Source organism: Ciconia boyciana, chromosome 6 (assembly GCF_034638445.1).
Source record: "Ciconia boyciana chromosome 6, ASM3463844v1, whole genome shotgun sequence".
In the NCBI taxonomy this organism is placed as follows: domain Eukaryota; kingdom Metazoa; phylum Chordata; class Aves; order Ciconiiformes; family Ciconiidae; genus Ciconia; species Ciconia boyciana.
In genome coordinates this window covers 37,516,648-37,533,130 of record NC_132939.1, presented here as the reverse complement: position 1 = coordinate 37,533,130, position 16,483 = coordinate 37,516,648, and the positions used below count along the sequence as shown (strand labels likewise).

General features: G+C 37.6%; 1 protein-coding gene across 3 annotated transcripts in view; it reads left to right on the top strand.

Annotated features, from left to right (window-relative positions):
- CDIN1 (CDAN1 interacting nuclease 1) overlaps nt 1-16,193 on the top strand; it is a 129,433-nt gene extending 113,240 nt beyond the window's left edge. For all 3 annotated transcript variants that reach the window (XM_072865552.1, XM_072865554.1, XM_072865555.1), the window contains 2 exons: nt 13,291-13,441; nt 14,296-16,193. In XM_072865552.1, the coding sequence (XP_072721653.1) occupies nt 13,291-13,426 (136 nt within the window). In that variant the 3' untranslated portion in view covers nt 13,427-13,441; nt 14,296-16,193. The remainder of the gene's footprint in view (nt 1-13,290; nt 13,442-14,295) is intronic.
- Nucleotides 16,194-16,483: the final 290 nt, after the last annotated feature.

Genomic DNA, 16,483 nt, shown 5'->3' with positions numbered 1-16,483 from the left:
AAAGTCAGATTTCCATAAATTTGCGCAGTACTAAATATTGGCAGTGTTAAGCAAATGAGAGCAAATAAGTACATTGAAGTGGAAACATAACTTAAGCAAATAGAAGCTGTTCTATACTGTTCTATACCATTTCTATCATTTTATATGTGGTCTGACTTGATTTTTTTTTTATTTAAAGAATAGTTCAAAAGTACCTGTAGGTAATCAAGACATTCTAAATTAATATTTAATTCTTATTTTTGCTGGTTCAGCTGGAAGTATAGCTCTCTTAATCTCCTGAATTTACCGTTTTCTGCTGTTGCCATAGTGAAATCAGGTAAAGCAGGCAAAGCTGTACTCTTTCTTCTCTTTGAACTTAACTAAAAATAATGCTTAATCTATTGGTATGGCTTTAGAAATAGCTTTTAAAAATGTTAATGTGGATTAGCAGTTGTGGACAGGGAGAGATATTCCGGTCTCTAAGTGGAAGTCCTGTTTACCCTCAGCAAAAATAAAATACCTGTATGAGCAGTGCAAGTTCTCCTTTACCAGATCATCCTACTGCTTTAGGCCTAGGGAGGCTTGAGGAAAAAATTGTGTATGCCTGTGTCCATTTATACATCTTGCTGTCAGATACTTCTGACGGAAGGAGGAGTATGAGGCAGCTGGGTTTTTTGACTGGGTAGCTGTTTTTCGTAGCCAGGACAGAAGATACCACACTATTTCAAGTGATAATCGGTCAGTTTGCATCTCAGTAGCTGATGGAAATAATTTTGCCATTAGAGGAATTCCACGTAGCAAAGACTTGGTGCTGAAAAGCTCCAAATCCCATTGCCCATTCATCTCATTCTTCAGGAAGGTGGTGCCAGAGTTGCTGAGTGTATTTGTATTGGCGTGTAGTAATACGTAATATCTAACTAAGGTGTACTAGTCTGTTGTGCACAGGCCTACCTCTAAGTCAATTCAGTTATTTAAAACTATGTGTAAAAGTTATCTCGCATGTAGAAATACTAATTTATAAAAAACTTGATGCCTCAAAGGTGCAGTAAGAGATTTCCAAATCTTTGGCAAAAGTCAGGGGTTGGTATGGAGAGATCCTAGAAGTAGAAGGAAATAGTTCAAATTGCCTAAATGTTCACTGACTGTTTAATTTAATGAGGTGCAGTTGTTCTCCCTTCTCATTTATTGACTCTGCTTTTCTCTTTTTTTTTTTTCTTTTGGGTTTGGTTCTTTTTTTTTTTTTTTCCCCCCCTCCAGCTAACAACAGTCTAGCTTGACCAGACAGGGAAACCCTTCTCTTTTGTAAGAGTGCTATAAACTGAGAGAACTGACAGGAAGAATATCTTAAGTATCGTTTATTGTCTATATTGGGCTTCCATTACTCAGTTCAAGTTGAAGGTGTCATTCATCTTCAACATATTCAGTGATCTGTGCTCAGGTTGGAGCAGATGGAAACCTTATGTCAGCGCCTCTCCTTAAGCTGCATTATGGCTGTTTGTGACAAGTGGCTTTGTGTGAGAGACAGCTTTCTCAGGAGGTTCCTGTAAGAGTACAGCAACCATGGAATTCAGGAGCCATTTTTAACTTCTGTCCTTCATTACGTTTTGAACGTATGGCATTGCAATCACATACACCGAGAGAAGAGCAGAAAATAAGAACTTTAAAAAGTAAATAAGAAACAAAAAACTCCTCACAATTTTTGGCTGACATGGGAGAGGGAAAGACAGCTGCTCACGACAGATACTAATCTTATCACTAAATGTACTTACTCGGAGCTTTTAGGCAATGTAAGAACCAACAAACAAGAAGGTAACTGTCCTCCGACGGAAGTTCACCAAGTCTCAGAAAGGTTGGTAAAACTGGTTGGTGTTCGACTGTTCATGATGTTCCAAGCTGCTTACTTGCAAGTTAATTTATCTTTGGAGGGAAAAGCTGTATTTCATTATTTTTCTTCTTGTTGTTGCTTTTCGTTCCTATTAGTTTTGCTTTTGTCTTAAAGGGAGCACGACTGAATAGGACTAGCAGCTCAATAACTCATATTTTTTTCTATTTTGTTTCAAAAAGACTGCTGGTGCTATCTTTGATGCCCTTAGAAGACTGCCAGCCAACAATGTTCTTTTATAAAATACACTGCATATAAAATAAAACTGAGTAAGAGAAACAGTTAAGGCGAAAAGACTATTCAGTACTAGAAGTTTTATGCTTAGTGGATTTTTTTCTTCTTTTCTGTTTTATTAAAATGTTAAAAATATCTAACAATTATGGTTATCAGAGACCTAAACCAGCAAAAACTAAGAAAAAATCTTTGTATCACACATAATGTTAGTATTGCAACATTTTTCATGGGTTTTATTAATATCTTACCCACTGATGACTTTAGACTCCCATTTTCAATACAGCAGTTTTTACGGTGTCTTCTGACTGCATAGTACAGGTGTGTATACTATACTGACCTTCGGAAAAAAAAACTATAGTCACTCTCAGTTCATTTTGAATTTGTCTAAAAGGATTTTGCTATATTTAACACAGAGACCTTGTGGCTATTGGGATAATAACCTTCATACCATCTTTGGGAACAGCTAACATATAAATACCATATATAGAGTAAGTGACTTGACACAAGATCAATCCAGCAATTGCATGGCAAAGATTAAAAAAAAAAAAACAACCCACAGGAATACGGAGTTCAACTTGTCTTCCACTATTTTCAACATATTCTTATATGAGCAGAAATATTCATACTAATGTGATTTTTATCATGTTGCAGACTTCTGGCTCAATTCTCATCAGACATGGATTGTAATATGTCACTGGCTATCTTGACTAATCTGTCTTGCTTTTAAACCTTTGCAAGTGATATCATTTTCCTCTGATTCTTCCTCTCCCTCCTTATAGGTTCCCTTACATGGCAATGTACATTTGTATATCTTCCTTTTGAACAGAATTCCGTACCTTAACAGTGAGCCCAGAAAGGTTCAGTGCGTAGTAAGCAAAGAAAGTTGAAATTAAATTGTTTCTAGTCTTGGTATATACTAGGAAAGAGCAAGTAACTTGTAAATAAATCTAAACAGCATTATGAATTTTTCAGAAGGTGCACGCAGTAGAGCTGTGTTTGGCTGATAGATACAAATAAAGAGTGTGTGTGTGTGTGTGTATATATAAAGTGAAGGAGACAGAAGGCAAAAAGCTGCTCCTTGTGGAAAAGGAAAGTAGATTTCTTTGCACATCCCCAGTGTGCTGGTTTTGGCTGGGATAGAGTTAATTGTCTTTATAGTAGCTAGTTAGGGGCTATGTTTTGGATTTGTGCTGGAAACAGTGTCGATAACACAGGGATGTTTTCGTTACTGCTGAGCAGTGCTTGCACAGAGTCAAGGCCTCTTCTGCCTCTCACCCCACCCCACCAGCGAGGAGGCTGGGGGGGCACAAGAAGCTGGGAGGGGACACAGCTGGGACAGCTGACCCCAGCTGACCACAGGGCTATTCCATACCTTACGGCGTCATGCTCAGCATATAAAGCTGGGGAAGAAGAAGGAAGAGGGGGACATTTGGAGTGATGGCGTTTGTCTTCCCAAGTCACTGTTACGCGTCATGGAGCCCTGCTTTCCTGGAGATGGCTGAACACCTGCCTGCCCATGGGAAGTAGTGAATGGATTCCTTGCTTTGCTTTGCTTGCATGCGCAGCTTTTGCTTTCCCTATTAAACTGTCTTTATCTCAACCCACGAGTTTTCTCACTTTTACCCTTCTGATTCTCTCCCCCATCCCACCGTGGGGGAGTGAGCGAGCGGCTGTGTGGGGCTTAGTTGCTGGCTGGGGTTAAACCACAACACCGAGTCATGCACTTATTTGATCTAATAATGAATGTAAGAATTCTATAAATTGCCTTGATGGTCTCCTAAAGTCTCTAGAACAGTCTCCACCTAAAACCATGTGAAATGTTCTTGTAGTCTTCTGAGAGACTGGATATTTTGCAGGTGATACAAGTTGCTACTTAAGACTTACATATCTCAGGATGCACTCTTTTTCCAAATAACAACTAAACATTATTTTCAAATACGAAGTGGGGCAGGGCCAACTTGGACTGTACAGATACTGGGTATATGTATCAACTGGGAGACAAGCTGGAGAGCCTCAGGCATTAGACCTAAGTGATAGATTCGTAATGAAAAGAGTGAATGCTAGGCACAATTACAGTTTGCCAGCAGATTCCAAAGGCAGCAACAATATTCCAGGTCGGAGGAGGTGTTTGCTTTCTTTCTGGGTAGGCATCAGGTGCCACAGTAATGGGCAGCAGACATAGTACTTTCTTTTTCATCTGTTCCCTGCTTAATATGGATAGGTGACTTACACTTTGAGAGACAGTGAATTTAAGTACAGCATTGCACATAAAATATTTCTGCCTGTCAATTATGCACAATAGTGTGTTTGGCAGTTAAGTGCTGAGCAACATTGTGTGAAGATACTCAGTGTGATTTACTATCCAGTCTTGGACTAATTCTCTGATCTGGGAAGTTGGAAGCCCAAATGAGCTGTCCTCCATTTGTTAATTCATCTGTTACATTGTTTGTTTTATTGTATATTTGTGTATAAGGATTTGGAGATACAGAATTGTCTAATAATTCATTCAAAATGTCTTGAGGTAGCTTTAATTCTGGCTCCAAGATTTATGCTCAGCAAATGCTAAACACACAGGTATGTAGTACATTTATTTATCAACATTTTTGCTATCAAAATTTGCTGAACAACTTTTCTGATTAGTTTGGTTCTATTTTACAATAACTATTAAACAAAAATAAATTGCTGTGAGAGCAATTCTGCATCCCCTGTTAAATGCATTTTCGGCATATCCTATCACTGTGGCAAGCACTGTCACCAGAAAAACAGCTGCACAGAAAGAAAGGATTGCTGCAAGCTATGAGGCACTCACAGATTATTCAGATACCATCTTGCAGTGGCCTTAGGATGGCCTGTTACTTCCAGCCCTAAAAATAAACAACTATTAATCACCTAATGGCAACATGAGTTGACCAGCACTTACGGCTGCCTGGACCTCAATCTAACTGTACTCAAAAGCTTTTCTCATGTTTTCTGTCACCCAGGATAAGAGGTAGTTTGCAGCCAAGCATTCCTTTGGGAGGACTGCTGTGAGTTTAACAGAATGTTTGAAATAACCTCAGTAACTCCTCTCAGCACTGATCCACAGCTTCAATGTGCAGAATCAAACAATAGTGGCCTTGCATCGACAGTCTCTGGAGAGTGAACTAATGGCATAAGGTTTTCTCAGGGAAACTGAGTAACAAGCAAGTACCTCAGGAAGCACTGTTCTTTCCCTGGGTTTAATCAGAAAGCATTGCCTCCAGTGACAATATATGGACTAATTCTGTAATGCAACCAACCACCTTTTCTTCCTGCCTTTTCAAAGGGTAGCAACATTCTTGCAGTGTCTTAACTGTTAAATACAAGTAGCACAACTTAAATAGAAGTAGCATAGCTTTAGTAAACTAGTCAAATTGCATGTTGTGGGACGGAAGGGTATTGCTAGTTTGAACAGGAACACAATGCACTTGTAGAGGTACAGTAAAACAGTGTGCTAACCCTGAATTATAAAAGACAAATCTGTAGATGCAACAGCTAATGCAGAATATTAGACTTTCTCCATCAGAAAGGAATTTATGAAACTTCTGAAAAAGATCTAGAAAGCTTTCTTATACTATGCATTTCAAATTGAGATTTTTTGGTTCAGCTTCTTTTGCTTAGTTATGCCTATAATCCAGAGTGCCTGAAGTCACTTTGCCCTGTATTGAGATGGTTAAGTGATGTAAGATCCTTATATTTCAGGGAAACTTGGCCCTATCACCAAATTACCAAGTAAGGTACCTGGAACACTGTCTGTTAGCTCTTTAGATTGATACTGGAACTAACTTCCCAGGCAGCTAAAATGCATTGTTTTCCAAAATGCATACCCAAGTGATCTCCACTAAAGCCAGAGACAACTTTGGCCATAATGTCCATGGAACAGTCCAGCAGTATAAGGATTAACAATTCCTTTTCTAAAATGTTGATGTGAGTACCATGTTAATTTTCAGTACATCAGCCCAATCCTGCAGTGCAGGCATAAGGGGCACCTTAAACTCTCTCTTTACAGCACAAAACCTTACAGCCTGATGTGCAAAGCATCTACCTGATTCTGAAGATCCTGAGACTGGCCAAAAAAAAAAAGTTTTACCTTAAGCACACACAGCCACTTTGAGAAGTGAGCATCTGGAATACTATTAATAAACAACAAAATAATATGTTTTAATAGAAGTTAGGACGTGAACCAACAAAACTTGAGAAATTCAAAGTTCACTCAAGGCTCTCCTGTCTTAATGACAAGCTGCCTTGAGCCAGTGTGTGTTTTCTTTCTCACTCACTGCATCAGTCTTCACTTAGAAAGCCTTCATCCTTGTAAATCAGTGTAACCTTAATGTTATTTAATCATAGCTTTTAAAAGTTAATTTCCATGAGAACTATATTTTTAAAAAACCCTAACTTGTCATTGAGGATTATAAAAATCCTTTATTTGCCTGGAGAACAGTACTCAGATCTGAATGAATAAGTGTAAGTGAATAATGTGTTTCGACAGTTTGTTTATTAAAAATGTATTATGCAGCTAAAAGCTATATTGTATTTATAATATTTTAATGACAGTAACTTGCACAGTTTTGGTGCATTCTATTAATATGCATTTAAAAATTGTGCTATGCAAAATTCTAAAATATTTTAAACAGTCTCTTATATCCACATAAATATCACTTGATTTGTTTTTATTTCTCCAAATGCCAAAAGCAATTAAATCATATTATAAGCCTGCTGAAATATTGCTATTTCATCGATGCCTTAACAGTCTCATTGCAGAGATAAAAAGACAGCTAGTATAAAAAAAAAAACCTCATTAAGATTTAACCATATCCAAGAGAGGTGTGACTATGGAGACAGAAGCCTGATATTAGTTTCCATCCACCTTTTTTTCACCTGACAATTCTAACTTCCACATCAGCTGCATAGAACGTCAATATCTGGCATTCATGGAAATGCCTGCCTTTCTCAGCCCTAAAGAAATTCCCACTTTTGAGTCAAAACCTCCTTGGAAATGGGAGTCTCATAGAATATTAATAGACTTTAATTTTTTTCCTTGTCTTCAGTAAGAATAAGACTTCCCCCAACTACTGTGGCAACATCAAAGCTTAAAGCAGATTAGGTTTTACTTGCTTAATTTTACCTTAAGCAGCATAAACTGCATGCCTGGATCCTTGAGACATAATATGCTGATAACTTCTCTGTGTGAGGCTTGATATAGTGCTTGCTATTGCCATGGACAAGTTTCCTATTATCTCTAAAAGTATATGATCAGAACTTGTTAAACTTTTTCTTGAGCCACATTTGCAGTAATTATATTTTTGTACAATTGCTACTGCAGGAAGACAACATCAAGTAGCTTTAGGGAGTTGGGCCCAAAAATATTGTAGCCTTCTGAGTAACAGGTTCAGAATCAGATTTTTAAAGCAAAAAATACCATTCAGTTACTTGATTTTACTAAGTATTGGAATTTTTTTTCTTTCTAGACTAGAAAGAAAGATTTGACTAGATTTGGTGAAGTCAAAGAAATAAGGTGCTGTGTAATGCCTTGAAGGCATCTTTTATTTAAATGAGTGTGTGTGTGTCACTGGATCACAAAAGTGTGTGGATTTAAAAAGTGACAGGGATAATAAAACCCCACAGTTATCTTCAGATTGCATTCAGAGTTTTTAAAATGCACTGTCTTTATGCAGAAGTACCTTTATTTGATTTTAAAACGCTATATAAATGAACAGTAGCAGAAATACCTTGTCATAAACTATTCTGAATTAGGCTTGTGGTAGCTGTTTAAATGGAAAATTTCTTGCTAATCAAAGTCAGTTTCTGAGCAGTGGCTATTAAATGTTTGCCAAGATATATAACGCTGTGTCATCAGCAGTAGTAAACTGGTCTAGACATAAGGAAGTTGGCTGACTGATGCCAATTGACCTTACTTGAAAATGTGGTCTGCAGTTGTTGCCTACTAGCCTAGCTCTGCCAATATCTAAATTACCTCCACTGACGCAAATGAGACTTCTACAAGGACACTAAAATAAAGTTGTGAGTCCTTAAACAGTAAACTTATTAGATGTTACAGGGGGTTTTAATTATTGTATCTTCAGGAGTTATTAGTGCTACAAGTAAAACGAGTTTACTCACAACTGTCATTCTCAAGAACCATGTTAAATTGACTTAGAACGTAATAATTTATTTGTGAATTTTTGTAATTCCTTTTTCCAAGGAAATAAGTAGTGATGTACAAGTGGTAATGCTCTAATTTGCTCGATATTTAAAAAGAAAAACAAGAAAACAAAGCCAGCTTTTTAGCTGGCACTGTTGATGATTTGACATTAAAAAGCAAGGGACCAGAATGCAGTCCTTCAAAGACACATTCAGATGTGACCTTCATAATTAAAATCACCAACCAGGTAGACTGTTATGCTTCCATATAACGTGAATAATCATCTGAATCTGTTTGATAAGATATTTGCTTAAACACATGCATATTAGAAATAATTCATATGCCAGCATTTCATTATGCAAGTCTCTTGGAATCAAAATTATTTACATTATGCTGAGATGCATACAACCCATCTATAACAAATAGACTAAGAATAAATAAAGTGAACATTTATTTTAAAACAATTGCAAGATGTTTTACATTTCTGCTCAGTATCGAGCAGTGTGTTGAAAATGCATTTTTCATAAAACCACATGCAAGGCTTTTTGATGGTGAAAAAATCCACTCGCAACAGCCACATGTCTAGGCAAATCTTTAGAAGCTAGTATGGACCCCACACAGACATTCCAGAAGAAAAGACATTACTAGAAAGTAGTTTCTCTTGAAGTGAAGTAGAATATGTGTGAGCTTACTAGGCCACTTTGATAAATAAATAAAAGTCTTTTTTCTTTTCTAGCACAAAACTGGTTCAACTGGAGGGCAAGTTAAACCCAGATTCACATTTTACTTAGTTTTTTCTTTCCCTTTTATTTCTTAAGTGATCCCTTGGCTTAGAAGGAAGATGTGATTTTTTTTTTTTTTTTTAAGGAAAAGAACCATTTGGCTTTGGGTTATCTGAACTTTACCTTCCTGGCTTTTCAGCATATCTCTGTGAAACTCCTTTCCAAGGACAAAGCCCAGTGTCCCAGGATTATCAATGTACAAATCTATACTCCTTTAACTATGAGTTTCTCTCAAAATTGGTGTCATTAAACCAGTACAAAAGATCCTCTGAACACTCTTAAATTAGTGCAAAGCTGACTTATTTAGAGTAGTATGATCAGACGTAAGTTTTATCTAAAGCACTGTTGAGCCTGTAACTATTCAAACTATATTTTACTATCTCCAGCATCTATCTCAAATCCTTCAGTTGATTCTTTGAGAGAAACTATCTGCTGCCCTTAGTACTTAGACTAAATTTAGTCTTCTATATCAAGCCTAGATCAGGCCTAAACTAATCCATGGGCTTTTGTAATCCTACTCTCTTCTTGCCATGGCATGGGGTCATAAGCCTGTCTACCTCTTTTTTGGCACTTCTGGCACTCTGACCCCGTGCTAAAGTGCAGCTAGATTGGCTTTGGCCACCTTGTAGTCACAACTTCTAAGGTCAAGACTAGGCAATGACTAAACCAGGATTTATATAATGATAACTACATATTTATTGGTTGATTTTTAAGTAAACTGAAGCAACCTGTGTGGACAATTTTCACTTGCTATGTTTATATTCTGAAGGAAGCTTGCCTCTATATTTCCTGTATATTCTATTTTTACTGCATGGAATTAACCAAACCTTAGTTACTTGGACTTCTTTTCAGCTTTAAAAAGAAACTCCATATAAAAGTAAAGTTCTAAAAGTAATCGTTTTACTGGAATAGGTAAAACAACAGTTTTGTATAACTTTTGGCCACGTTCCTTCACACCTAAGCTTTTCAGAGTAAGAACTAAAGACAGGGAAGGAAAAATACAAGTTAAGCACATTGTTAGGGATTTGTACAATTTTTCTGAGCAAGAACAAAATCCACAGGAGTCCATAGTTTGTTCCATTCTAAGCTTGATTTTCATTTTAAGCTTAAACTTTCTTCAGTGTGTCTTTCGTATGAAATGGGATAACCTGGCCTATATTGCATACCATATCGATATAGTTTTAGAATCATTTGGTACATTCAAAGGTTTTTTTCTCCTCCTCAGAGCTACTAAATGAGTCCCCTTTCCATAGCAATACTAAGTAAGCATTCTGTCATTTTTGTTTGTTCTCCTGTGTAAGCCAGGGTTAGTCACTAACTTGTTAAATGTTATGATTGATGCAGAAATAAATCTGTAGCTTTACTTTGTAATTCACAGCATTGAGCTTCATTCTTCATGGTGTCATATCTGCACTTTGGAAGGAGTTGAATTAAAAAGGATAATTCTTACTTCTAGGTTACACTTCCCTACCTCATCCCCTTACACAAAAAGGTTAAGTGTCTTTTCAAATTAAAGCAGCAGTAATTAACCAGTGGCATTGTTTGTGATTTGCCAACTCTGGGCATTAATGAGAGAGAAATTAGCACTTAGCAGCAGGAGTTCCTGATAGTCAGTGGCAAATGCTTAATGTGCCAACAAGTTAATTTTGGTTTTAAGTACTGCACTTAAGTGTTTTTAAGCAAAAGTATGGTATGTTTTTTATGTGATCATAACTATGGGCTGTGTGATACAGAGCTATAATAGGACTGACACAATATAGTGGAAAAAAGAGCAACCTAGGCAGCACAGGGCAAATAGTTTTGCTATAACAACTCAGTCAAAAGCAGGCTTGATGTACTGTTACACAGGCATGCTAAAGATGTACTTGCTCCTGCAATTAACAGTATGCAGATGTTCTTGCATATAAATTTTATCATCAAATTTGGCATTTCTGGACATAATTTTTTAAGCACAAATATTCCTGAAAAATTGTGCTTGAGCTGTGAGGATTTGCTAGAAAGACATAAATTAGCCTCTTGAGGAGCTTGAAATTTTATTTAAAATTTCATTAAAAATGACAATTTCAAAAAGTAACCTAACAAATTGCTTTAGCACAGTGCCCCATGCGTTTTATGGTGGATAGGGGATTCAGCCTGCCACACAGAGCAAAATGAGCCCTTCTGAACTTGGGCTGAGCAGCTGCTCATTAGCATCAAGATTTTACCTGGCACACGCGCTCGTAATGAGTAAGTACTTGGGTACATTTCATAGCTTCTGCCTTGCATAAAATAGCCCGTTAGAAACGTAAGGTCTGCTCCCTATCTTCTGGGGATTTTTGCTTTTAAAATGACTTTGGTTAGTACATAAGTACCTCCCCACCCAATTATCCCTTTTCTGTGTTTGGTTGATGCGGGAACAGATACATAGTCTGTGAAATAACAAAAGTAGGCCCATCCTGCATCAGGAAATTACTGCCTCTCACCGGAGGCAGTGAGCAGCAGTCCTTGGCTTCACTTGCCATTCGCTCCTCGCTGCTGCTAGGCTAGCTGGCCTCCTCGTTACAGAGAGGTCGTGCACGTCTCGGCCCCACATGGCCTTCAGCAAAGGCAAACGGAGAGAAGTCCTCAGAGACAGTAGAGGCTGAAGTTGTTGCCAGCCAGAGAAAACTTGGGAATTGGGTGTAGGCAGCATCATCCTTCCGTATGAGCCACTTTTTAGTCCGGGCTTTATTCAGTGCTAAACATGTTTGAATACGTTAGCTAGCATAGCTGGATTTGTCAGGGTTCAACCTTTGCACTTTCAAATATCATCTTTCAGTTGCAAAAAGCACATTTGCCAGCGTTGCCTCAGCTATGCTGAGGGGCAATTTACTTTGCCACTAAACTGTGGCCACTTCTAGGTTGAAGAGTAGTAGCCGTAAACCAAAATGTTACAACGCTATGCAGCAGTTCCGGGCAAAAGACTACCGTATCTAATTGAAACTGCAGGAGGAAGCCACGGGGGTTTCTTCTTCCTTTGATGCCTGTTCCATGACATGAGCACATCAAATAGAGTTTTCCCTCCATTGTTGGCAAGAAACCACCCTAATGAAGCTGGTCTGGCACTACCCACGGCTTCGAGTGCTTGTATTGTCTGCTAAGTGGACATTTAGGTTACCGTGCCTCCCCCCAGCACATTTTTATTATGATTAAACATTAACAAAAATTGGCTACCATATTGGTTGAGTCCTGAGCACGGCTCTGCATCTAAACCATTACATGACATTCTATTGAACTTTTTCTTGTACAGACGGTAACTAACAGCTCATCCTGCACTGTTGTTTTTGGCAAGTTCACTACAGCATATAATAAATCAAGGAAAGAAAAAGCTTTTTGGCCTAATGTTGTACAGACTGCTGTAATGTTAGACTACAGAAAGCAGTTCTGTTTTTAGACATCCTTTTACTAACCCAACATTCATAATTTATGATTTCACTGTAAAATTCCTGCAACACTACACCAAAAGTAGTGCTGCCCTTTAATTAAGTGCTCTCAGTAGGAAAAACGTGAAACTGATGTGCAAAACATATCGCAGTATACAGTGATTGATAGTGATTACTTCTTTATGAACCCAGCCTGAAGGTCTGAACTTCCTGATGGGTAAAATAGTCCATGGGGCTACTTCCTGAGGTTGCCTAGTGGGGATCAGTCAGAGGTAGCAATATCTGAGGAATTCCTGAGGCCCAGTTCAGAGACGTTACAGCAGAAACTTTCTATTTCTTTCTGAATTGTGCTTTACCTTAATAATTACCTCATTAATAGCTCATTGTAGAGATTATGTTTTAAGGCTTCGTTGTTATCTTCATGGTATTATAATTTGCATGAACTGGGACTTGCGTAAACCCCTGTATTTTTAATGCCTGCACGCCTAAATCTGAAAAAGCAGAGTGTGTGGCAAGAGAGACTTCTGTGTGAATCAGAATTACTAAATGCTATTTAATATTCAAGGCATCGGTCTTTTTTTACTGGTATGTGCAGAGTATTCAAAAGAAAAAACAAAACTCTGATGTGGATTGCTTGAGTCTCTATTATTTTCTAAATTTATTAATGGAATCAGTATTAATGACATATATTAATTCAACATCAATTAAAATTTTAAAATTAAATGGAGGTCAAATACTCTCTCCAGTTTTGCAGTGAAATTAACGGGTTTACTTGCGTTGGAATCGCAGAGGTGGGGAATTAAAGTTCACCTAGCACAACCACATAAGCTCGTTTTCCTTTTTGCTTGATAGATTTGGCCCTGGATTAGTCATCTACTGGTATGGATTTATTGAAGAGCTGGACTGCCATCGTGAACGTGGTATCCTGCTAAAAGACTGCTTTCCTACTGACATTGTGACTCTGCGACACAGCATGGCTCAACGCTGATGGCGGGAGGAGGAGGTAAATCCGGAAGCAATTTGCCTTTCCTGCAGTGTAAACTAATGGCAGCATCTGCCCTGAACTTCAGCTGAACTCCTGCTGCCCGCCCTTATGCTACTGCCTCTTTACACAAACATATCAAGAGTTTCTGTTTTGCTTCAGACCTCTGTTGTGATCAGCCAAAAAAGACAGACACAACCCACTCATTATCAGCATTTCTGTCTCTGTTAAACAGCTAGTTTCGAGATACTCATAATCTTTCTTCCTTCCGGATGGCTGCTTCTAGCATTCTAAACAAAGACAAAAACGCAGAGGCTGAAAGGTGCAACTTTCCGTTCTTGTCCCTCTTCCAGAGTCACCTTTAAAAATAAGTGGCTTTTTTACGGTTTCACTCACAAGTTTATCCAATGCTAGTGATCTGACTGAAACACCTACACTGATGTGGAAAATTGGTAAAGACTGTTATTCTGGGGCTTAAAACAATATAATGCATAGCTCATAAAGCCCAAGTGGTAAGACAGGATCATATAACTTCTGGCTGTTACAGTAAATAGCCAGATTTTCAGAGAATAATTGGTATATGTGTTTCGTCACTATCTGATTGCTAAAATCAACAACGGAATCCCAAGTTAACAATTAAAAAATAATCTAAGTTAGGGGACGTTTAGGGGGGGTGAAAGTGAAGAGCAAGGATTTATTTTATGTATATGAGCCTGTGAGGTGTGGGGTTAGTTTTGTGGGGTTTTTAATAAGTAGTTTAATGACTCAAAAATAACTTGTGTTTTGTCTTTTCCTCCCCACTCCCCGGGGAATCTATACCTAGGAATTTTTCTCCTAACTGACTTTAAGGAAGGAATCTGTCTTGATCCCTGTAGGTACTGTAACATGCAATTTTCTGGCGTACTGAAGTCCGAAAGAACAATGTGCAGGAGCTCTGTGTGGGTTACTTCTGAAGACAATTACCATCCTGGTGTTCAAGAAGGGGAGTAAAAAAGAAGATAAAACAGTGCTTCATACTGGGTCAGTTCCACAAGACTAATAAAGCACACAAATGGGCATAAGTTTCCTGTGTACTTTTGTATTCTTGTAAGAGCATTGTTTTTCTCTTGTTGGAACCACCAAGATCAGAGCTACGTTGAGGTGGGTGTTAGCCCTCCTTGAAGTTTTGAGGAGTTCGATCTCATTCTATTTCCATCCTCATTGCCACTCAGCAGGGCAGTATTGGGCCTCAGGTTTGTGCTCTCAGTTAGAGGTTTCTTAATGATAGCAGCTTATTGGGCTGGACACTTTAATACTCTTTTCTTGGCTAAGTGGCATTCAGGAAAGGACAAAATATTTTGAAAAGTCAATGAGGGTTTTGCATGTATGCTCACCATGTTCAGATTTTCAGAGAAGTTAAGCAGAGGTACGGATTCCGTTGTAGAATTAAAGGTGTGATAACAGTCTCCCTAAAGCACAAGTTGATAACCTCTTCCATAAGGAAAGGGTCTTTAAAACATTACAGTCCGTATTTATCATCTTTTTCAGTTGAGGTGATACTTTGTGTGCCTGTATGATTTCAAAAATCACATGCAGACTTTTTACAGTCTTGCCTTGAGCTAAAAGAAAGGGTATGAATCCTATTCATTTTTTTCAGCTGTAATTTTCAGATGCATATGCAGTATTTTTATTTTGAATTTTTAGTTCTCACTTTAACACTTTTTGGTAAGTTTCAGACAGAAGTTTATCATTTTGACTAATCTTTAATTTTCAGGAAAAAATATCTTTAGTCTTCCTAGTACTCTGTCCCTAGCTGCAGAGATAAGCCAGTATAGCTCCACTACAGTGAGTTATTGTTGTGTAGAGATTATTTTCCTGGGTTTGAATGTGTTATCGTGGAAAGATTTATTTTTTAAAAAATATTCAAACACATGTAACTCATTTACGTCCAACTATTTAAGGTATTGTGCTTAGCTTATTTTACCTGCCTAGCTTTAAGGATCTGCCTGTAAAGATACACAGAAGGAATCTGTGAAGTGTACCTGCCTGATGTTACACAGAAGCTGCATTTAGGGTGTTGCTGCCCCTGGGACTTTTAACTGTGGTTTAGGTTAGTGGAATGTGTAAAATCAAGAAGAGAATACAAAAGAAGAAATAACTGAACAGTATCATAGTAGAAAATTCAGAAGTAATGGTTGTCTGAGTGAAATGGGTTTTAAGGGCAAACTGAATTTGTTTTAGCTAGTGCATATGCTTTCTGTTGTATGAAATCATTTAAATCAGCTTTTACATGATGCACTAATGCTGCTTTTTCTTTTTGAATAAATTAAATTTATCTGCACAGATGTTGAAAATTCTGCTCAACCTCCATCAAAGCTTTGCTTTATTTGTTTTTACATTAAACAAATTTATGTGGGGACACACAGATAAATCAGGTTAGACTTGTATTTGTTTATTTATTCCTCTACCTAATGCTGTGACATAACAGGTTGGAAAGCAATACAGCTGTCTTTAATCAATGCTTTGACCTCATCTTTATATATTGCCCCCTTTAAGAATCTTTGTATTAGAATGAGGATGAAATAAGCCACAAAAGTGTACATACTGTACTAATTTCATTACATGCTATCGAACAAGCTTTGCCACCACAAAAATTACACTGTGTCACTATTTTAAATGCTGAAAGCAGAACATTAAAAAAATAAAGACTACTTTGTTATTCTTGTATCTTGCAAAAAACCCTCATTTGTGTATTTTCTCTATCAGGTGTAAGCATCAACTTTAATATTAAAGAGGAGAGACTAACTGTTTGTTTGTGGGTTGTTTGTTGGTTTTGTTTCCCTAACACTGTAGTCATTAGAACCTTAACATTAAAGCCAAATCCAGTTTTATGGAGTATTCTGTAGAGTGTGCTAATGAATTATGCCAAGCTAGAAAACAGAAGTGTGCATAAAACTGAATGATGTTCTCACTGGCATATATAGACTTGCCAAGCATCTGCTCTTACAAGCACTGTAATAAGGCCTGTTCTGAGCTTTAGGAATTGATGTAATTGTGTTGAACAGGGAAGTAAAACTTCCTTGT